The sequence below is a fragment of the Dendrobates tinctorius genome, unplaced genomic scaffold (assembly GCF_039654945.1).
Source record: "Dendrobates tinctorius isolate UK_male_01 unplaced genomic scaffold, ASM3965494v1 ptg000074l, whole genome shotgun sequence".
Taxonomy (NCBI): Eukaryota; Metazoa; Chordata; class Amphibia; order Anura; family Dendrobatidae; genus Dendrobates; species Dendrobates tinctorius.
Genome location: NW_027361742.1, coordinates 20,074,484 through 20,097,475, shown reverse-complemented (window position 1 = coordinate 20,097,475; position 22,992 = coordinate 20,074,484). Strand labels below are relative to the sequence as shown.

The window sequence follows — 22,992 nt, the reverse complement described above, 5'->3', positions numbered from 1 at the left end:
TCAGAAACAGCAGAGCAGGAGCCTGTTACGACCGATATGAGCACAGCCGTGGCCAAACGTCAACAGGCTGTACTCAAATTAATTTCTTTGGGGAATCGAAGCCACACAGCGCAGGAGCTCTGGAATGCTATCAAGCTGGAGAGCGATGTGTGGTTTGGGCCAGCGAATCTCCAGCCGGGCTTGGTAGTGTGTGACAATGGCCGAAATCTGGTGGCAGCTCTTGGCCTAGGCAACCTCACACACATCCCATGTCTGGCACATGTTCTTAACTTGGTCGTGCAGAGCTTTCTGAGGGACTATCCGGATCTTGATGCACTGTTGCACAAGGTCCGCATAGAGTGCGCTCACTTGCGACGTTCCAGCACGGCAAGATCGCGCCTCGCTGCTCTGCAGCGACGATTTGGCCTTCCAGAACATCGCATCATATGTGACCTACCCACCCGGTGGAATTCAACGTTACATATGTTGGAGCGGTTGTGTGAGCAGCAGGCAGCAGTCATGGAGTACCAGCTGCATCAGGCGCAAACAAGTCGCACTGTGCGCCGTTCACACTTCAGCACCATTGAGTGGGCCTCTATGAAGGACATCTGCCTCGTTTTGCGTGCCTTCGATGAATCCACGCGGATGGCGAGTGCAGATGATGCACTAGTCAGCATGACTGTCCCCCTTATCTGCCTGCTTCAACAAACACTGCAAGCACTAAGGGATGAGGTTTCAGAAGAGGTGGAGGATGAGGAGTCCCAAATGCCATCTGCTTCTGGACAGTCTGCGCTACGTGTTTCCTCACAAAGGCCTAGGCAGGGGACACTTTGTGAGGAGGATGAGGAGGAGTCGATGGAGGAGGAAGACATCTCTCCAGAGGAGGGAGGTACACAAACCTCTACTCAGTATGTACAGCGAGGGTGGGGTGATGCAGAGCAGGTCGAGGTCACGCCTCAAACAGGGGACAGCGGTTCTTTGGCAGTTGGGAGTCTGCAGCACATGGTTGATTTCATGCTGCAGTGCCTGAGAAACGACCGCCGCATCGCCCACATTCTCGTCTCGGCTGATTATTGGGTGTACACCCTCCTAGATCCTCGCTACCGGGACAGCGTACAAAGGCTCATACCAACGTTGAACCGGGAGCGTAAAATGCGGGAGTACGAAGAGTCACTGGTGCAGTCCATAATGTTTTCCATTCCACCCGACAGCATTGTTGCAAGTGCTTTACAAAGCAGCTCTGTGCGTCGAGGCAGTGGAGGAAACTCTGCACAAAGAGGGAGCAGAGGCAGTGCCGCAGCACAAGGCAAGACCACTATGGCCCAAATGTGGCAAAGTTTTGTGTGTCCACCACAATTGTCTACACCATCAGCGACGCCTCGAGTCAGCAGGAGGCAACGCTTCCGTCAGATGGTGTCAGACTACATGTCTTGCCCTGTCGCTGTACTCCCAGATGGCTCTTCCCCCTTCAAGTTTTGGGTCTCTAAGCTGGATACATGGCCAGAGCTTAGCCAGTATGCATTGGAGGTGCTGGCTTGCCCTGCTGCCAGTGTATTATCGGAACGTGTCTTTAGTGCCGCAGGTGGTGTACTAACAGACCGTCGCACGCGACTATCTTCCGATAATGTTGACCGGCTGACTTTTCTGAAAATGAACAAGGCCTGGATCTCCAAAGACTTTGCCATTCCTCTTACAGACTAAATTAGTGGTTGGCAACTGTATCCAGGTCTGCTGGTGTGTTCATTTTTCTACCACCTGAACTATAATCCCTGTGCTTCAACACAGCCAGTTGTCGCTCAGATGTGTCGTCTGCACAGAGAAACACACTAGCTCCTGTGTTACTGGGGTTCAGTAATGCCAGCTGATCCCCTGCTGTGTGGACGGCAGAGTCACCAGCTCCATCAACATTCAAACCACTACTGATTTTTAACCGTGCCCAACTTAGGTCTCTGGCTCCACTGTCTCTACTATTTCCCCTGACCTCCAACCCCGCCATCTACATCTCTGAAGTGGCGTCAGCACAATCTACACTTGTTCCTGTGTTCCTGTGGCTCAGTCCCATCAGTTTATCCCCTGATGTGTGTCCGGCAAGGTCTCCTGCTCTGTCCACATTCCCATAACCAGTAGTGGGAATGAGGACAGAGCTGGCGAACTTGCCGGACAAACATCAGGGGATCAACTGATGGGACTGAGCACCAGTAACACAGGAACAAGTGTAGATTGTGCTGACGCCACTTCAGAGATGTAGCTGGCGGGGTTGGAGGCCAGGGTAAATAGTAGAGACAGTGGAGCCAGAGGCCTAAGTGGAGCATGGTTAGAATCAGTAGTAGTCCACAACCTCCATAAAAACCGCTGCCCATTGGCCTCTGCATGCGGCATGCGTAATCCTGGGCACCAACAGCGTCAGTTGGTGTTCAGAAGTGTCGTCTCCACAGAGCCAAACACATTCGTTCAAGTGTTAGTGGGGTTCAGCACTGCCAGCTGTTCCCCTGCTGTGGAGATGGCAAGTCTCCTGCTGCCTTCACCTGCCAAAATCCAGTAGGCCCCAGCCTGCTCCTCGCCTAATCCTGGGCTCCAACAGCGTCAGTTGGTGTTCAGAAGTGTCGTCTCCACAGAGCCAAACACGTTCGTTCAAGTGTTAGTGGGGTTCAGCACTGCCAGCTGTTCCCCTGCTGTGGAGATGGCAAGTCTCCTGCTGCATTCACCTGCCAAAATCCAGTAGGCCCCAGCCTGCTCCTCGCCTAATCCTGGGCTCCAACAGCGTCAGTTGGTGTTCAGAAGTGTCGTCTCCACAGGACCAAACACATTCGTTCAAGTGTTAGTGGGGTTCAGCACTGCCAGCTGTTCCCCTGCTGTGGAGATGGCAAGTCTCCTGCTGCCTTCACCTGCCAAAATCCAGTAGGCCCCAGCCTGCTCCTCGCCTAATCCTGGGCTCCAACAGCGTCAGTTGGTGTTCAGAAGTGTCGTCTCCACAGAGCCAAACACATTCGTTCAAGTGTTAGTGGGGTTCAGCACTGCCAGCTGTTCCCCTGCTGTGGAGATGGCAGTCTCTCCTGCTGTCTCCGCATTACAAAGACAGTAGGCCTCTGCCTACACCCTCCTATTTCCTGGGCTTCAACACAGCCAGTTGTAGTTCGGAAGTGCCGTCCACACGGAAAGAGATACTTGCTCCCGTGTCTCAGTGGGGTTCAGTAACGTCAGCTGATCCCCTGCTGTGTGGATGGCAGTCTCTCCTGCTGTAAACTCATTCAAAATACAGTAGGCCTCTGCCTACACCCTCCTATTTCCTGGGCTTCAACACAGCCAGTTGTAGTTCGGAAGTGCCGTCCACACGGAAAGAGACACTTGCTCCCGTGTCTCAGTGGGGTTCAGTAACGTCAGCTGATCCCCTGCTGTGTGGATGGCAGTCTCTCCTGCTGTAAACTCATTCAAAATACAGTAGGCCTCTGCCTACACCCTCCTATTTCCTGGGCTTCAACACAGCCAGTTGTAGTTCGGAAGTGCCGTCCACACGGAAAGAGACACTTGCTCCCGTGTCTCAGTGGGGTTCAGTAACGTCAGCTGATCCCCTGCTGTGTGGATGGCAGTCTCTCCTGCTGTAAACTCATTCAAAATACAGTAGGCCTCTGCCTACACCCTCCTATTTCCTGGGCTTCAACACAGCCAGTTGTAGTTCGGAAGTGCCGTCCACACGGAAAGAGACACTTGCTCCCGTGTCTCAGTGGGGTTCAGTAACGTCAGCTGATCCCCTGCTGTGTGGATGGCAGTCTCTCCTGCTGTAAACTCATTCAAAATACAGTAGGCCTCTGCCTACACCCTCCTATTTCCTGGGCTTCAACACAGCCAGTTGTAGTTCGGAAGTGCCGTCCACACGGAAAGAGATACTTGCTCCCGTGTCTCAGTGGGGTTCAGTAACGTCAGCTGATCCCCTGCTGTGTGGATGGCAGTCTCTCCTGCTGTCACCTCATTCAAAATTCAGTAGGCCTCTGCCTACACCCTCCTATTTCCTGGGCTTCAACACAGCCAGTTGTAGTTCGGAAGTGCCGTCCACACGGAAAGAGATACTTGCTCCCGTGTCTCAGTGGGGTTCAGTAACGTCAGCTGATCCCCTGCTGTGTGGATGGCAGTCTCTCCTGCTGTCACCTCATTCAAAATTCAGTAGGCCTCTGCCTACACCCTCCTATTTCCTGGGCTTCAACACAGCCAGTTGTAGTTCGGAAGTGCCGTCCACACGGAAAGAGATACTTGCTCCCGTGTCTCAGTGGGGTTCAGTAACGTCAGCTGATCCCCTGCTGTGTGGATGGCAGTCTATCCTGCTGTAAACTCATTCAAAATACAGTAGGCCTCTGCCTACACCCTCCTATTTCCTGGGCTTCAACACAGCCAGTTGTAGTTCGGAAGTGCCGTCCACACGGAAAGAGACACTTGCTCCCGTGTCTCAGTGGGGTTCAGTAACGTCAGCTGATCCCCTGCTGTGTGGATGGCAGTCTCTCCTGCTGTAAACTCATTCAAAATACAGTAGGCCTCTGCCTACACCCTCCTATTTCCTGGGCTTCAACACAGCCAGTTGTAGTTCGGAAGTGCCGTCCACACGGAAAGAGATACTTGCTCCCGTGTCTCAGTGGGGTTCAGTAACGTCAGCTGATCCCCTGCTGTGTGGATGGCAGTCTCTCCTGCTGTCACCTCATTCAAAATTCAGTAGGCCTCTGCCTACACCCTCCTATTTCCTGGGCTTCAACACAGCCAGTTGTAGTTCGGAAGTGCCGTCCACACGGAAAGAGATACTTGCTCCCGTGTCTCAGTGGGGTTCAGTAACGTCAGCTGATCCCCTGCTGTGTGGATGGCAGTCTCTCCTGCTGTAAACTCATTCAAAATACAGTAGGCCTCTGCCTACACCCTCCTATTTCCTGGGCTTCAACACAGCCAGTTGTAGTTCGGAAGTGCCGTCCACACGGAAAGAGACACTTGCTCCCGTGTCTCAGTGGGGTTCAGTAACGTCAGCTGATCCCCTGCTGTGTGGATGGCAGTCTCTCCTGCTGTAAACTCATTCAAAATACAGTAGGCCTCTGCCTACACCCTCCTATTTCCTGGGCTTCAACACAGCCAGTTGTAGTTCGGAAGTGCCGTCCACACGGAAAGAGATACTTGCTCCCGTGTCTCAGTGGGGTTCAGTAACGTCAGCTGATCCCCTGCTGTGTGGATGGCAGTCTCTCCTGCTGTCACCTCATTCAAAATTCAGTAGGCCTCTGCCTACACCCTCCTATTTCCTGGGCTTCAACACAGCCAGTTGTAGTTCGGAAGTGCCGTCCACACGGAAAGAGATACTTGCTCCCGTGTCTCAGTGGGGTTCAGTAACGTCAGCTGATCCCCTGCTGTGTGGATGGCAGTCTCTCCTGCTGTAAACTCATTCAAAATACAGTAGGCCTCTGCCTACACCCTCCTATTTCCTGGGCTTCAACACAGCCAGTTGTAGTTCGGAAGTGCCGTCCACACGGAAAGAGACACTTGCTCCCGTGTCTCAGTGGGGTTCAGTAACGTCAGCTGATCCCCTGCTGTGTGGATGGCAGTCTCTCCTGCTGTCACCTCATTCAAAATTCAGTAGGCCTCTGCCTACACCCTCCTATTTCCTGGGCTTCAACACAGCCAGTTGTAGTTCGGAAGTGCCGTCCACACGGAAAGAGATACTTGCTCCCGTGTCTCAGTGGGGTTCAGTAATGTCAGCTGATCCCCTGCTGTGTGGATGGCAAAGTCTCCTGCTGCCTACACAGTCGTACCACTACTGATTTTTAACCGTGCTCCAATTAGGCCTGTGGCTCCACTGTCTCTCGTATTTCCCCTGTCCTCCAACCCTGCCAGTTACAGCTCCGAAGTGGCGTCTGCACAATCCACACTTGTTCCTGTGTTACAGGTGTTCAGTCCGATCAGTTAATCCCCTGATGTGTGTCCGGCAATGTCGCCTGCTCTGTCCACATTCCCATTATCGGAATGTGGACAGAGCAGGCGACATTGCCGGACACACATCAGGGGATTAACTGACCGGACTGAACACCTGTAACACAGGAACAAGTGTGGATTGTGCAGACGCCACTTCGGAGCTGTAACTGGCGGGGTTGGAGGACAGGGGAAATACGAAAATCAGTGAATCCACAGGCCTAAGTGGAGCTTGGTTCAAATTAGTAGTCTACAACCGATCTTAAAATTTCTTCAATGCAGCCTAAGCCTGCTCCGTGCTTGTCCCTGGGCTTCAACACAGCCAGTTGTTGCTCGGAAGTGCCGTCTTCACAGAGTAAAACACTAGCTCCTGTGTTTGTGGGGTTCAGTAACGTCAGCTGTTCCCCTGCTGTTTTGATGGCAATCTGTCCTGCTGCCTCCCAATTGACAGCACATCAGGCCTCAGCCTGCTAAGTGCTTGTCCTGGGCTCCAACATCGCCAGTTGCTGCTCATAACTGACTTTGGCACGGGTACTCCCTCCTGCCCAGCTTGGTTCCAGCCCTGCCTGCTGTTTCCGGGAAGTGTCAATGTCAGTTTGCCACCCCAAGTTGCCATGTCGTGTTGCGGTTGGGTTAGCCGAGGCTAGGGTGCCAGCAGTTTAGGTGCTTCCTATGTGGACTGCGGGTTCTGGTAAGAAAGGTTTGTTCCATAGTGCCAGTAGGACAAGCACCCCCTGTAGGACTGTGTGATTCGGTAACTGCGGCCAGCTTGCGGCATGCCAACTTTGCTTTTCAGGGGTAACTTCTGATACCCCTCCGGGTTCCAGCACCGTCAGCTGGTTCTCATCAGAGCCTTTGGCCTAGGTGCCTCCATCTCGGTATCCGAGTTCCAGCAACGTCTGCTGGTCCTTGGTAGTGCTTTGTAGCACAGGTACCTCCTGCTTAGTAACCGGGTTCCAGCACCGTCAGCTGGTCCTCGGTTGTGCCATTGGCTCTTATTCCTTCTGCTGCCCCTCCGGGTGCCAGCACTGTCAGCTGGTCCTCGCTATTTCCATTTGCTCTTGCAGCTTATGCTACCCCTCCGGGTTCCAGCACCGTCAGCTGGTTCTCGTCAGAGCCTTTGGCCTAGGTGCCTCCATCTCGGTATCCGAGTTCCGGCAACGTCTGCTGGTCCTTGGTAGTGCTTTGTAGCACAGGTACCTCCTGCTTAGTAACCGGGTTCCAGCACCGTCAGCTGGTCCTCGGTTGTGCCATTGGCTCTTATTCCTTCTGCTGCCCCTCCGGGTGCCAGCACTGTCAGCTGGTCCTCGCTATTTCCATTTGCTCTTGCAGCTTATGCTACCCCTCCGGGTTCCAGCACCGTCAGCTGGTTCTCGTCAGAGCGTTTGGCCTAGGTGCCTCCATCTCGGTATCCGAGTTCCGGCAACGTCTGCTGGTCCTTGGTAGTGCTTTGTAGCACAGGTACCTCCTGCTTAGTAACCGGGTTCCAGCACCGTCAGCTGGTCCTCGGTAGTGCCATTGGCTCTTGTTCCTTCTGCTGCCCCTCCGGGTGCCAGTACCGTCAGCTGGTTCAAGAGGACAAAGAACAGGAAGACAACCACCAAGATGCAGAACAACAAGAGAGAGAAGACAAAGAAGCATAAAAAAAACAAAGCAGAAGAACATTAAGCATAAGACTAATACTCTGAGCAAATGATATTATCTTATTTATAAGCAGAAGAAGACTAAGCAGTGTATGGGGGTGAGTCCGTTCCTCCTCGTGGTGCCCCTGGAAAAGGCCTGCTTCTGCAGGCCAAACTGAACGCGGACAAATCCTGTTGTAAATCTTTTGTGACAGGCAGAACGGAAGGTGTAAACTTCTAACTTTTCTAGATAACAACTACAGGAATGCCTGACACAAACAAGAATATGATGAAGAAGAATAGGAAGAAGATGAAGAAGCTGAATATGTAGAATAATAATTGTTGAATAAGAAGAATATGAAGAATGTAAGAAAAGGAAGAAGAAGAAGAAGAAGAAGAAGAAGAAGAAGAAGAAGAAGAAGAAGAAGAAGAAGAAGAAGAAGAAGAAGAAGAATGTAAAAAAAGGAAGTAGAAGAAGAAGAAGAAGAATGTAAAAAAAGGAATAAGAAGAAGAATGTAAAAAAAGGAAGTAGAAGAAGAAGAAGAAGAATGTAAAAAAAGGAAGTAGAAGAAGAGGAAGAAGAATGTAAAAAAAGGAAGTAGAAGAAGAAGACATACATGTCTGGCAAAATATAAATGAGGCTAACATAGTCAATATCTTTGTAACTCCTAACATCTTTAAAAAAAAAAGTTTAATTCCTGCTATTCCATTTGATTGGGCTAAACCTCTATGGCTTTAATGTCTCCTCCACCTCCCACAATACATTCTACATTATTCTTAGTTGTTTTTCTTCATGTAGAATTAACCTACAAGGAAAGAAAGGTTTTTTTTTAATTCCGATATTTTGGCCCCATTGACTTGCATTGGTTCCCGGTATCGGAATCGGCGATACCGATACTTTTTTTTAAGATCGGCCGATCCATTCCGATCCGATATTTTCAAGTATCGGCTGGTATCGCTCAACTCTAGTGTTCACCCCTTCCTGATTTCCTATTCTTTTTCATGCTTGTCACACTTAAATATTTCAGATCACCAAACACAATTAAATTTTAGACAAAGATAACACAAGTAAACACAAAATACAGTTTATAAATGAAGGTCTTTATTATTAAGGGAAAAAAAATCCAAACCTACAGGGCCATGTGTGAAAAAGTAATTGCCCCCTAAACCTAATAACTGGTCGGGTCACCCTTATCAGCAACAACTGCAATCAAGCTTTTGCGATAAGTGGCAATGAGTCTTTTACAATGCTCTGGAGGAATTTTTGCCCACTCATCTTTGCACAATTGATGTAATTCAGCCACATTGGGTTTCCAAGCATGAACCGCCTTTTTAAGGTAGTGCCACAGCATCTCAATTGGATTAAGGTCAGTACTTTGACTACAACACTCCAAAATCTTAATTTTATTTTTTCTTAAGCCAATCAGAGGCGGACTTGCTGGTGTGTTTTCGATCATTGTCCTGCTGCATAACCCAAGTGTGCTTCAGCTTGAGGTCACAAACAGATGGCCGGGCATTCTGCTGCAGGATTTTTTTTTACACAACAGAATTCATGGTATCATTTACCACAGCAAGTCTTCCAGGTCCTGGGGGAGTCATGAACACTGACATTAACTGAGGCAAGTGAGGTCTGCAGTTCTTTGTATGTTGTTGTGGCATCTTTTGTGACCTCTTGGATGAGTTGTCGCTGTGCATTTGGGGTATTTTTGTTTGGCTGGCCACTCATAGGAAGGTTCACTACTGCTCCTTGTTTTCACCATTTATGGATAATGGCACCCACTATGGTTCGCTGGAGTCCCAAAGCTTGAGAAATGGCTTTATAAACTTTTCCAGACTGATAGATGTCAATTACTTTGTTTCTGACTTGCTCCAGAATTTCTTTAGATCGCTGCATGATGTATAGCTTTTGAGAATCTTTTGGTCTACTTCACTTTGTCAGGCAGGTCCTATTTAAGTGATTTTTTTTGATTGAGAACAAGTATGGCAGTAATCAGGCCAGTTTGTGGCTAGGGAATTGTAACTCAGCTTCCCACAGATGTGACAAACCACAGTTAATTTATGTTTTAAGGGGACTGGGGGGGCAATCACTTTTTCACACTGGGCCCTATAGGTTTGGATTTATTTTTCCTTTAATAATAAAGACCTTCATTTAAAAACTGCGTTTTGTGTTTACTTGTCACAGGGTTACTGCGACAGAGAGGAGCCCACTCCTGCACTTAATAAAAGTACTTCACCTTCTTAAATGGTGTAAATTTCTTTGTGCAGACCAGTGATTAATCTGCTCTATTGAGAGCACTTGGAGCAAAGGCTCTCAGCTGTACACTGTTAGCCACTACCATCACCTATGTAATCTGGGTCTCGACTGACACACATAGTCAGAGGTACCTTATTTTGCATGGCTAGGAGGATAGCTGTTGGTGGTTATTTGAGTAGACGTTTGGTGGATTTACCTGTGACTGTTGCTTGGTTTTGTGAGTGTAATAATTCCCTTTTTTCTCCTACGTTGGTTTAACTCCATGCTTCACTCCCTGGTGCATACCTCTGTTATAGTTGAGTGTATATTTGGTATTTTCCATTACCCCTGTTTGCATTACCTTGTGAGTCTGGTTGGTGTACTACAGTTCACTACTACTCCCCTCTCTCCTGGGTGGGGGAAGGGTACAGACTGAAGGTGATTCACAAGGCAAGGCAAGGTAAGGGCCCGGCATCTTCACCTTTAGGGCTCTTGCTCACTTGCGAAAGACTCTCATGATTCTCGTGGGAGTCTCTCGCATGAAAACCTGACACAGCAGCCAGCATTCGGACCAGAGCGTGTGGCTACATGTATTTCTATGCAACCGCATGCTCCAGTCCCAGTGCTGGCGGCAGTGCCAGGTTTTCATGTGAGAGACTCGCATGAGAATCGTGCGAGTCTCTCACAAGTGGGTATGAGCCCTTAGAAGTAAACCGGGAAACAGAGCAAGCTAGGGCGACCCATAGCGTTAGGGACAGCGAAGGAGCACCTGGTCCTGGAACACCCGACAACAGAGTCGTGACACTTGTGCTATCTTTGTCTAATATTTTAATTTGTTTGGTGACCTGAAACATTTAAATGTGACAAAAAGTGCAAAAGAATAGGAAATTAAGAAGGGGCAAGCACTTTTTCACACAATTATATATGTTGTAGTAAATTGGCTCACTCTGCTGTACATGGAGGTAGTCAATGGAACACTGTGCCTTTAAGGATACACTTGGTTTATTAGTACAGCACAACCCAAGGTCTTAAGCACAAAAAATAAATACAGTCCTTTGGGCAAAATAGTAAAACAAAACAAAACGGTAGCACTTCATGCAGTCCTTGCACTAGTGGGGGTCAGCCAACTCAGGGTTAACAAAGTCCTTACACAAACACTTTGTGCACAAACACTCTCCTGGAGTCTTCCTCTCCAGGCCCTCAACATCCCAGACTAACCCTGGAGCTCAGCTATTTAAAGCCAGACCATATGGCTCTCCATCATGTGACTGATCACATGATCCTGACATCACACAGGTCCTGTAAGGACAGTACAGGGGAGATACGTGGACATTCTCCCTCCCACTCTATGAATGTCCACTAAAACTAGCCCATAATATAACTTGCAGTAAACCGACCCAACACGTACACGTAGTGTGCTGGAGGAAACTATTCTGGGTTTAGATCACTGATGCCATCATGCGTAGTGACATGTATCTCCCCTCCTCACAGGTGTCATGCAACAGTGTCTCTCCTTGTTACAATCTTACAGCAGTAAACGCTTTATTTTTACATTTTCAAACATTACAATTACCTCAGCATTGTGCACAATGAGTTCCCCCAACGGCAGCACCTGATATTTTCCGGTTGCCTCTACTATTGGTGCATTGTTCTTTTTCCAGGATATTGTTGGTGTCGGAATTCCATATGTTTCACAGGGAATGGTAACTTGGAAACTATTTCTCACAACATAGTCTTTGGTATTTTTTAATATCTTGGGTGGGACTGAAGATGAAAGAAAATGTATGGAAATGAAAAGGAGATCATTACACTAATCTTGTCACATATTGGGGGACGAACTGAAAAAAGTAATTGTTAATGGAATAATGAGTCATTAAGAGCGCTGCCACAGAGAAACACCTGATGCCCAGCCGCTCTATTCACCTGACCAATGCAGCCAATCACAGGCCTCAACGGTCCTGGAACGGAAAAGCATTGATGAGTATGTGTCAGTCTGCTATTTTCACTTCCTACATACAGTAATGTTTATATTTAGCACAGAGTACCCCTCTAATAAATGAGCCTAGTTTACTGAAGACCCTTCATTGTCCAGCACAGATCTCAGCATAAAGGCCCCTTTGGACATACGTATAATCAGTCAGAGTGTTCTTCGTGTGCTCAGTGGATCCAATATCATCTAGTGTGCAAGTGTACACGTGCAATTTTTCACATTGATCTATGGCACATGTGAAAAAATCGCAGCAAGAACTAGTCTGGCTCGTTTTATGGACCAGACAGCTACAAGCCAATAACAGGCAGCCGCTGCTCTTAGAATACATATAAGCACAATGTGATAGAAGGTTTTCATTTTTAGCAACAATGCTTGTTTTTTACAACCGGTAACACACTGTTCACAATAAGATGTTATTTTTTTCTTTTCATACTTACTCAGAACAAATAGGGTCATGTTAAAGCTGACAGAGCCTGCTATGTTTTCCGCTACACATGCGTATTGGCCGGCATCTTCTGGCTGAACAAATGCTATTTGCAAAGCCCCATTGCTGATTATTCTTTGTCCAGAAAGTGGTGCTCCATCTTTATCCCACCTGATCTCGGGTTTTGGACTTCCGTAGGCCTCACAGATCATTGTGACAGTCTCATCCACAGAGACGGTGTACTCCTTCTGATGTGGCTTTATTGCTGGCGGCTCTAGAATATGACATGCAATCAATACTAGTATTACTAGAAGGGGGCACTTGAAATGCTAAATAAACTCCTATATGAAAGAGGTACTGTAAATGTTATATTAATTGTGCTTTAAGGCTGTCTATAGAAAGTCTCCCTTCCACATAGAAATTACATTGTGAGCAAAGCCATGAACAAAAACCTTATATATATCAGAATATATATATCATATAAATCAGTTTATTTTATAAGTAAACTCAAGCAGGGAGACAATGAACGTCAACACATTTTAATGATGTGGCAGAGCACGTCTGAACGACTCGGCTTGATCTTAAGGAGAACTGTGGAGCCATACAGTTACAGCTACTTAGTGGTTTCCTCCCTGCACTCCCCTCTTTGATCAGGGTGGGTAGGAAACAATGAGCTGGACAATTCATGCTGGAGACTGGAAGGATGAGTAAGCCAAAGGAATCTAGGCATGCAACATAAAACCCTTCCAACCTCTATCTATCATCTCCTAGGAAATCTCATAAAGTAGAAAACACCAAATATAACCCTTCATGAAATATACCGTACATTAGGAAAATAAAAACAATTCTTTGCAAAGTTAGTGATAAAAGCTCAGTGAAAGTTGGGGCTCTCTATTATCTCACCATTTTGTCAGCTCTGTATGACTGACTGCATCTGAGCTGTAACATACTGTACCACTGTGTGGGGGAACACAGACGGAGCATGTAATCACATGCTATATGTAGGAGATTATATGGCAGTGTAAGATTGATCCCTGTGTACTTTGGAGCAGAAGGAGGAAGTTAGAAGTAACAGCTTAAGTAAATCTTGCAGCCTTTCCTGTGTGATTTGGCTACTGCTGGCTCTGTACTGTATATAAGTAAGGTACCTAAAAGACTACATCATTAGAGCATTATGCACTAAGCACTTGCTGTTTTTCTCAGTCTGGGACATTTGGAGATGTGTCATTAACTTTATGACTTTACCTTATGACTGTACTAGTTACAGCTGTAATTTACCTCAGTCTGAGTTTAATGCTTACTTAAGCTTTTTATTAATTGTTCAGATTAGATGTTATTCACTTGTTATCTTTTTGCATATAGACACATAATATCAAATATAATGTATCACTAGGACACTATGCACTAAGCACTTCCTGTCAGTCTCAGTCTAAGGCATTCTGATACGTATCAGTCACTTTGTTACTTCATTCAATTCTTTTATTGTGACTTTTTTTCTTATAAGTATTTATTAGAAGTCCATAAGTAATTTATCAGCCTTTGCGTACTATTATTTGTAAAATTAATATATTGATATATAGGTTGTCCTACTTTAGACACTAGCCCAATAGTGGAGACCAAAGGAAATATAGATCCATTGATTTTTTTTATTTTTTTCATTTTTTTACTTCTATGAAACAGTTTTGGGCATGCCTATTACTTTTCCAGATGCATTATTCCACTAAATCTTGTATCTTCTGTTGCACTAGATTTAGACCTTATCACTAGAGGTGAATGAGCACTAAAAGGCTCAAATATTCGTACGAAAGAGGTAACTTATCGCTTGAAGTTCTTGTTGGGGAGAGGCTGGAATATCTCCTGCTGGCGTCATAGATCGTGAACAATGTCTCTGGCTCTGTTGCGGAGGAACGAAATTCTCCCGACCGTGCCAATGTATCCGGACTCACTTGGCTTGAGTATGCTGGAATGTAGAAACAGTCTCTTTTGCTGATTCCTCTGGGATGGCGCAGAACACAAGCAGCATGCAGGCCAGCAGGCCACGTGAGCTTGCAAATCTCTAACGGACTCGCTATGGACTGCGCAAGTAAGATTATCTTTCACTGGGAGTGAAAAGGACCTGACTGGAAAAGAAACGTCCAGAGACAGCTCAGTCAGAACACACTCCATTGGTAAGTCAAACTGCAGGGAACTAGAGGATGAGGCGTTCGCAGTCGGAGCAGTGGGGAAGGAGTCAACCTTCTCCTTATTCTTCTGTCGCTTTCCCACCAAATCTTCCCTGTTCTGGCACTCAGCTACTTTTATCTCACCCACGCCCCCCGCTGTCCAGTGCAAAGGTCTTCCTCACCCAGATGAATCGTCCCCCAGCAGCAGTGGTGACAATCCCGCTAGTTCCGGCCCCAAAGTGCACAGGAAACCGCTGACTCGGTCCTGGCTCATCTTGTTATACATGCTCGGGTAATCTCCAAGCATTTGGAAGTGCTTGGAGATTTAGTTTCTATTGCCGCAGCTGCATGATTTGCGGATACTTGACAGCCTGAATACATGTGAGGATTTTTTAACAAACAGGCATTCCTATGTATTCAGCCTATCATGTAGCTGCAAATCATGCAGCTGCGGTTGTGGTCGGGGGCCGGATTGGGGGGTGGTCGACTGCTTACCACGACCGGATGATGCAAAGACGCGACGGAGGCAGAATTCAGTTGTAACAGATCAGGGTTTATTGGCCGTCCTCCTGACAACCTTAGCCATGCACCGCAGTTCCATAGGATGCGGTGATTACGCATGGTTCAATGAGCACATGTGGAATCACTGCACATATAAAATCTGGCAGTGCTTTGGACAGAGCTGCGTCCAAAGCGTTGCCTATACGGATGTGGAAACATAACCTAAAAGTTCTGCACGGTGCAAAGCCTGTCAAAAATTACAAGCAGGGTCATCCATACACCCTTGAAGGCACAAATTGTAGTACTTCATTCAATAATTGTGCACAAAATTCAAAGACAGAAAAAAATTATAAGCAGGCTCATACATACTGTAGATCCTTGAAGGCAACAACTGGAGGGCCTCATTAAAATATTAAGAAAGTGTAGTTGATGTGCTCCTACACTTATAAACGCTCTGAACAAAATGCAAAGCAATGAAAAAATGATAAGGAGGTTAACAGTCGTCCATAGACAATTGAAGTCAACAACTGGCGAGCCTTATTCAAATATTGAAGATTAAAAACACTTTATGTCCTGCTGTCATCTGGTGGTGTGGAAAAGTTGGAGCTAATCCAAGCTTTCTTCATTTTTGTGAGAGTGAGCCTGTCAGCATTCTCTGTTGACAGGTGAAAGCGACTGTCCGTTATGATACCCCCGATGGCACTAAAAAACCTACAATACTCAGACAAGACACTAGCGGCAGGGCAGCACAACACCTGCAAGGCAACGAGGGATGGCTCATGCCAGGTGTCCAGCTTGGAGACCTAATACCTGAAGGTCTCACAGGAATTAGGCAGTATGATGGTTTTGTAAGCCAGGTATTGCTTTACCTTCTTTAAAAAATTTTCCTTCCTTGTCAAAAATATCTGGTTATCATGGCCTCGATCCTGGTAGGGTGTCTTGAAATTGGCCCAGGCCTTTAACAGTGTTCCACTGACTCTGCTGTACCTGGTGTTTGTTTCCATCACCTCTCCTCTTTAGGCAACAAAGCTTGCCCTCTACTGCTAGCATTATCTGATGGGAATATTTCCAATATATATTCCAGAATGGCCTTTTGCTGTAACACCATTTTAGTAGATCTCTCTGCCTCAGGAAGGATAGATGCTCCTTATAGCATGGGTCTAGCAGGGTGAACAACGAGTACTTTGGCCAAGATGAATCAAGAGTCCCAGGAATGGTAGTGGTACATAATGTCTGACATATGTGCCAAGGTCCATACAGCCAACACTTTCCTGTCTCCACCATCATGACTACTCTCCATCTCCTCCTTCATCTCTTCCTCCTCATTCCCCTCCTCAGCCCATCCACATAGGAGTCACGGGATGAAGCTTGTGTGGGTACTAGCCTTTGTTTCGCTTTCAGCCAGCTCCAGTTCCTCCTCCTTTTCCTCAACCTCCACATCTTCATTATTACACAACCTCACTGGCAGATGAGATGAGGCTGTATTGGGTACTTTCTTCCTATTTCATATCTTCCTCCATCTCCACCTAGTCCACATGCAAAGCTTCATATTTAATTGTCAGCATTGACTAGAGTTCCAGCAGGTGGTTGCAGTCGGTGAGCTGACATTTGCATCCGCTGCTGCAGCACTGCCAGAGCAGCATCAGCTGTAGACAGAGTCCACTGAGCAAACGGTCACTGAGCACCCCCGGGCCCTTGTACATAGTTAAACGTGACCAACACAGCTTTTCCCCACAGGTTACCTTCTCTATTTCTGGTGACAGCAGTCCAGGCAAGTAAGGGTCCGGAAGGCAGCTGTACTCCAATAGGGAAAAGTATATTTTATTGAACTAACGATGAAGGATGGACAAAAAGACAATTTCAACACTGGCTTCCTGCTCTTCCCCTGACACGTGCTGCGGCCGTACCCACAACGTCCACAGAGGCCGAGATTCACAGTTGTCCAATCGCTGGCATCTGGGTGCCTGAGACCTCTTCAGCGAAGGCCCTTCCCAAGTCCTGGGGGTCTGTGTTGTAAGCCTTCAGTCTATATAACTCCTTGATCCAGGACAGCAGATCTCTCCCATCTGGTAGTTTGGCAATGCCCCTTCTGTAGCAGACATCTGCCCTGGACAACGTACCTGGGCTTTCTGACTGGGAAGCGGCAGCTTCCTCTTTCCTTGAGGCTGCAAGTACAGCCCACAACATTAACTCTTTCCCTACTTCTAACTATACACATGCAGTAAATACATATAGATGATTTAAAGGAGAACATCACAATACACAGTAATCGGGTGCAACATATGGCGGTTCACACATTGCAAACACATAACATTATACATTGCATAACAGATTTAGCACATACAATCAGAACACATTTATATAAGGTGCACAGGGGGTCACATGAAAGGAGAGGAGGGCGCAACTGAGGGGACCTGCCACCCCCGTACACCTTGACCAGAAGCTCTGTCAAGTATGAGTAAGTTTTCAGAAAATACTGAACTACCAGATTGAGCATGTGGACCTAGAATGGTACGTGTGTGAGCTTGCCAAGCTTTACACCTGCCACCAGGTTATGCCCATCATCACAGATGACTATGCCTGGTCGTAGGTTCAGTGGTGAGAGAAACAGGTCTGTTTTGTCTGTTATTCCTTTCAATAATTGTGCCATTGAGTGTGGTTTGTCTCCAAGACAAATTAGCTTCAGAAGAGCCCGATGAGGCAGTGCTGCAGAGCTTCCAGCTGATGTGTGCTCTGAGATAGCATGTCGGAGACTGAGGATGAGAAGCAGCAGGAGGGGATGCAGGAACTGGTGTAGGAGTTGGACAAAACCCTGATAGAAGTAGGGCCATCAATCCTCTGAGTTGGTAGCACATGTGCAGTTTCCAGCTTTGAGACCCTGTAAGAAGGTGGACCGGACCACAGGTATCTGCATGCTTGGTCCAGAACTTGAGAGGCTGCATCCTCTGTCCCTGGGAGGAAGGAGCTTCCCCTGCAGTCTGGGGGAAGCTTGAGGGAGACAGAGCTTCCTGGAGTGACAGGAGGGCGGGGGGAAGCTGAAAAGAGTGCACAGCATCAACAGGATAAAAGGGAAAAGCACGCGGAGCTGCAGATGCTGACGCCGGTAGACTGGAGTGCAGAGGGCTGCGCTGAGAGCAGCCGGGAGAATAGTGAGCGGTGCACCCTGCCTTTCCCCCCAAGAGAGTTACGGGGCCGAGACAGGCAGTGCTGCACAAGATGAGAGAGACAGAGACCGCTGTGCAGAGAGTGCAGAGCTGTGTGAAGCCGAGCCAGAGAGTGCAGAACCATGTAAAGCTGAACTAGAGAGTGCTGAGCCATGTAAAGCCGAGCCAGAGAGTGCAGAGCTGTGTGAAGCTGAGCCAGAGAGTGCAGAGCTGTGTAAAGCTGAGTCAGAGAATGCGGAGCCTTGCAGAGCAGTGCACACGGAGCAGTGCCACGCGGACCAGCATCCGACATCACCCGCCGCCATCAGTGGAGACCAGGGAGAGCAGGACGTACAGTGTGTGACCAGTGACTGCCAGAGAACCGGGTGCTGTGCCCTATGTGACCGTGAGTACAGCACACGTGCTGCACAAGAGAGACCGTATACCAGACTGACACTTGCACCCTGACTGGGTCAGCAGATAGTTGCCCTGACATTTTTGACCGTACGTTACTAGTGGAAATAGTTGAGGATCGACATTGGGCTCATACAGAACTGTGGCCCATGCCTTTAATTAGCCACGTTAATATATGGACAAGGGGCAGTGGAAGGTGCCGGAGACCAACCACTGTCACCAGAAGATGGACAAACGTTTACAACGACCTCCGGGAGGAGGTGCAGCGCCCGCCGTTGTCGGTGCTATAGAGTACACAGCAGAAGCTGCAGAGTAAGGAATTCCTAATATACCTCTTACGCAAATTGTATATTTGTACTGTTATTATTGTACTGTTCCTTTAATACCGTTTAATTCTTTTGTCTCCCTGAGTGAAGTATTTCCCCTGTAAATAAACGTGTTAACCCCTGGTCTGCCTGCGTCCCGTCAGTGCATCCCTCGTTCCTGCTTGTTATCTTGCAACCCAATAGTTGAAAGTCACAGCGGAATTAAATAGTACAATAGCTTATTCGGACAGGTATTACTTGAACATCTCTAAAAACTTTTCCCTCCTTGTAAAAAAAAAAAAACAGTCATCAGGACCTGGCGCTGGGAGGGTGTCATGAAATTGGTTTGACAGTATACCTCTGACATTGCTGTGTTTCCTTCTTGGTTGGGCAAGGAAACTTGCCACCTGCCGCTATCAGTGAATGATGAAAATTTTTTCAACATATTTTCTACAATGACCTTCTGGTATAGCACCATTTTACGAAGAAGAGATACAAAGTTCTCCTTGTAGCAAGGGACTAGCAGGGTGAACAACCAGTACTCTTTTTAGGTCAAGATGAATCTAATCCAAGGGTCAAGGAAAAGGCAGTAGTACATAAAGTCGGCCATATGGGCCACGCTCCCTACAGCCAACATTTCCCTGTCTCCACCATGATGATGACTCTCCATCTCATCCTCCTCGTCCTTTCTCTCTTCACCCTCATTCCCATCCTCCGCCCACCCATCCATGTAGGAGAGACGGGACAAAGCTCTTGTGGGTATTAGCCTCTGTTGCACTAACCAACAGCTCCTGTTCCTCTTCCTCAGCCTTCTCCTCTTCATTGGTACCCAACCCAACCTGAGCATATGAAATGAGGCTGGGCTGGGTAGTATCCCCCTGTCTCATGTCTTCCTCAATATGCAATTGTTCCGCATGCATAGCTCCATGTTTCATTGTGAGCTGAGATTGTTTACGTAGGAATAGAAGAGGGATCATTGCATTGACTGTGGTGTCATTACCGCTCAACATGTTCTTGGAAAACTGCACAAATATTAGACACCCATGCCCACTCTTCAGTTATGTGTGAAGGCTGACCAGAATATTGATGAGTGTGTTGAAGTTGGTACGCAACAACTGACCACTGCTGCTCACAAAGCCTTGCTAGCATTTGCAGTGTGGAGTTTCAGTGTGGGCACATTACACACCAGCTGGTGAGCCGGCACTTGCATGTGCTGCTACAGCACTGACTGAGAGGCAGTGTCATGATCCCAGTGCAGGTTTTTGAGCTGCACACCGGGGGTTAATGTCTGGAGCTCTGTGCAGGTTTCGACCTGCACACTTGGGGTTAATGATTGTGGCCTCTTTCTGGTTCTGGGAGAGCTTCATAAACCTCTGGGTAGCTTCAATCCCTGCCAGTTATACTTTTGCCTTTGGCCTAGTGTGCTGACCCCCGTGTGCCTGTTTGTTGCTATAGCTTGTTTATATGGTTCTGACCCGATTCCGTTTCCCGTTGTGAGTTTGCCTGTTGTTTTTGTACTGCGTTATTATCTGTGTATGACTCATTGCCTGTGACCTGACTACTCTCTGCTCGCCCCTCTTGTACCTTGCAGCTATCTGTGTATGACTCATTGCCTGTGACCTGACTACTCTCTGCTCGCCCCTCTGGTACCTTGCAGCTATCTCTGTGTGTGACTCATTGGCTACGTCCTGACTATTCTCCCTGTCTATGCCCCTTGGTAACTTTGTCTCGCAGTTGCTCTGCTAGGAATTGTCTTGCAGCTCCTAGCTCTGTGGAGTTTAGGCCACGCCTCTAGCAGTCACGTGCTTCAGGTCCTGCGGCTCTGAAGTACGCATCTATTCGGTTGCTACCCGCTCCACAGGTAGCTTTGAGCATGCTTTAGCTTTACTCAGGGCACGCGCACTGGCTTAGTGAGCAAGTTCAGTGCGGTGTCTCTGACAGGCAGTAGCTGTAGCCGACTTGCGCAAATGAATGCTGACCTTGAACACAAGCTCTGGCAAATCTGGATATGTTTTCAGAAACTGCTGAACTACTCTTAACTACTGTTGAGCATATGTGCCAAGCATGGTACATATGTGAGCTTTCCAAGCTTCTCAGCCAACACCAAGTTATGCCCTTTATCACATACGACTATTCCTGGTTGGAGGTTCAGCTGAAAAAGTCACAGATCTGTGTGGTCTGTTATTCCTTTAAGTAACTCTGCCATTGTGTGCAGTTTGTCTCTTAGACAAATTAGCTTCAGCAGAGCCTGAAAAAGTGGCAGCTAGGGACCGAGTACCGAGGGATAACTGCCGCCATAAGTCAGCAGAAATCCTCCATGTTAACAACCCTAAATGGCAAGCAGCCTGGAAATGTGCCCATTTAAACTTTGGGCCTGTGGGTGGGTGGCTGGAAATTTTCTCTTTCACTCCAAGGCCTGGGATATGAACAGCTGAACGCTGTGCTGGAACAAGGATTTGGAAATGCCTGATCATGATAAGTCAGAATGTGCAATGACAGGTGCAGGGCGGGAGGCATCTGCGCCAGTGTCATGGACAGGGGACAAGGAAGCACCTAGCACAGGGGAAGAGGTAGTGGGTCACCAGCTCTCGGAGCTGGCACCAATCATGGACCCAGGCATTCGGCCCACCGAGTAGGGTGCTTAGATGACATGTGCCTGATCATGCTGTGGCTTCAGAAGTCGTGTACCATGCCTCCCTGCAGAGTAGGACAAGAACCTATGTGTCATGGATGGGCATGCTTTATTTGCTCCATCAACAGGCGCCGTTGCACCTGCCCCACGTTCTCGGCGTCTTCTTGCACCATCATCAGCACTTCCATTTTCCTGTCTCTTACTGCACATATTGTGCATTTTCTAATTGCTGCATCTCTTGAAACCAAGTTTATCTTTAACAAAAGAAAATTGGTCACCTGCAGCAGTCAAAGTGGTTTTTGGGACTTTAATACCAATGTTATGTATCATAAATCATGTAATACTCTATGGATGAGTAACTGAATCAAGAAAAAATCTTCAACTTTTTTTGGAATGTTACATAAAACCGAAATATGCCACACACCACGTTATAGTATGTGGATGAGTAACTGAATAAAGAAAAATGGTGCAATGCTTTTTGGAAGTGTTATATAACACTGACATGTACCACAGACCACGTAATTGTACATGGATGATTAAATAAATACAGAAAAATAAATTTGTCAACACTTTTTGGGACTGATGTATAAAACGGAAATGTACCACAGACCACGTAATTGTATATGGATGATTAATTAAATATAGGAAAATACATTTTTCCTTGCTTTTTTGGACTTTTATATCAATTGGAAGTGTACCACAGACCACGTAATAGTATATGAATTAGTAATTTAATACAGAAAAATGTTTCAACACTTTGTTTGGACTGTTCTATAACAGCGAAATGTACCACAGACCACATAATAGTATGTGGATGAGTAATTTAGTACAGAAAAATGTTTCCACCATTTGTTTTGACTCTTATATAACACTGAAATGTACTACAGAGCACAAAATAGTATATGGATGTGTAATTGAATTCAGAAAAATGTTTCAACACTTTTTGGGATTGTAATATAACCCCAAAATGTACTACAGACCCCTTAATGGTATATGGACGAGTAATTTAATAGACAAAAATGTTTTGAAGCTTTTTGGGAGTGTCATATTACTGTCACGTTGTGAAGGTCTCCAGTAAGGAAGGGGGGGCCGCAAACTGTCCCTGGATCTGAGACCCTAACTATCCCTGTCCCAGTCGTACTCTTGAAGGTAGAGATGCCCGAGTCTCTGACCTTACTATGCTCCTGTTAAACCCTGATCTGTCCCCTCACCCAGCCCATGAGGCATGGGACAGAAATGTAAGGGAAACAAGACACAAAGGCAAAACAGGGAAAACAGAAAACCTCTATCATACAAAAGCACTAATCAACAACAGGGAGGAGGATATAGACAGGGAGGAATAAACTAAATGGGAATAGGGACCAGGAGATAAACACACACGCATTACAGCAAACCACAGAACACTTCTACAACAACTCTACTCCAAGCACAATGAATTTTTCACTGGCAGTGACAGAATTTTCTAAGTAAGAGATTCAAATTAACTGTTTAAAAGCAGTTGTGTTTTCATTTTAGTAGATTAATGCTTTAGAAACAGCTATGTTCTCTTGCTTAAAATTAGCCTGTTATGAATGAGTCACCGAGAAGGAAAACAAGACCAAGCCAAGTCACAGAAAAACCAGAGAGGTTGGTAACTACGCGGATTGCAGACCCCT

General features: G+C 47.0%; 1 protein-coding gene across 1 annotated transcript in view; it reads right to left on the bottom strand.

Moving 5' to 3' along the window:
* Nucleotides 1-22,992, bottom strand: part of HMCN1 (hemicentin 1) — a 944,468-nt gene that overhangs the window by 202,009 nt on the left and 719,467 nt on the right. The window contains exons 81-82 of the mRNA XM_073582913.1: nucleotides 12,194-12,454; nucleotides 11,340-11,530 (exon numbers count right to left, since the gene is read on the bottom strand). Coding sequence (XP_073439014.1) covers nucleotides 11,340-11,530; nucleotides 12,194-12,454 — 452 coding nt within the window. The remainder of the gene's footprint in view (nucleotides 1-11,339; nucleotides 11,531-12,193; nucleotides 12,455-22,992) is intronic.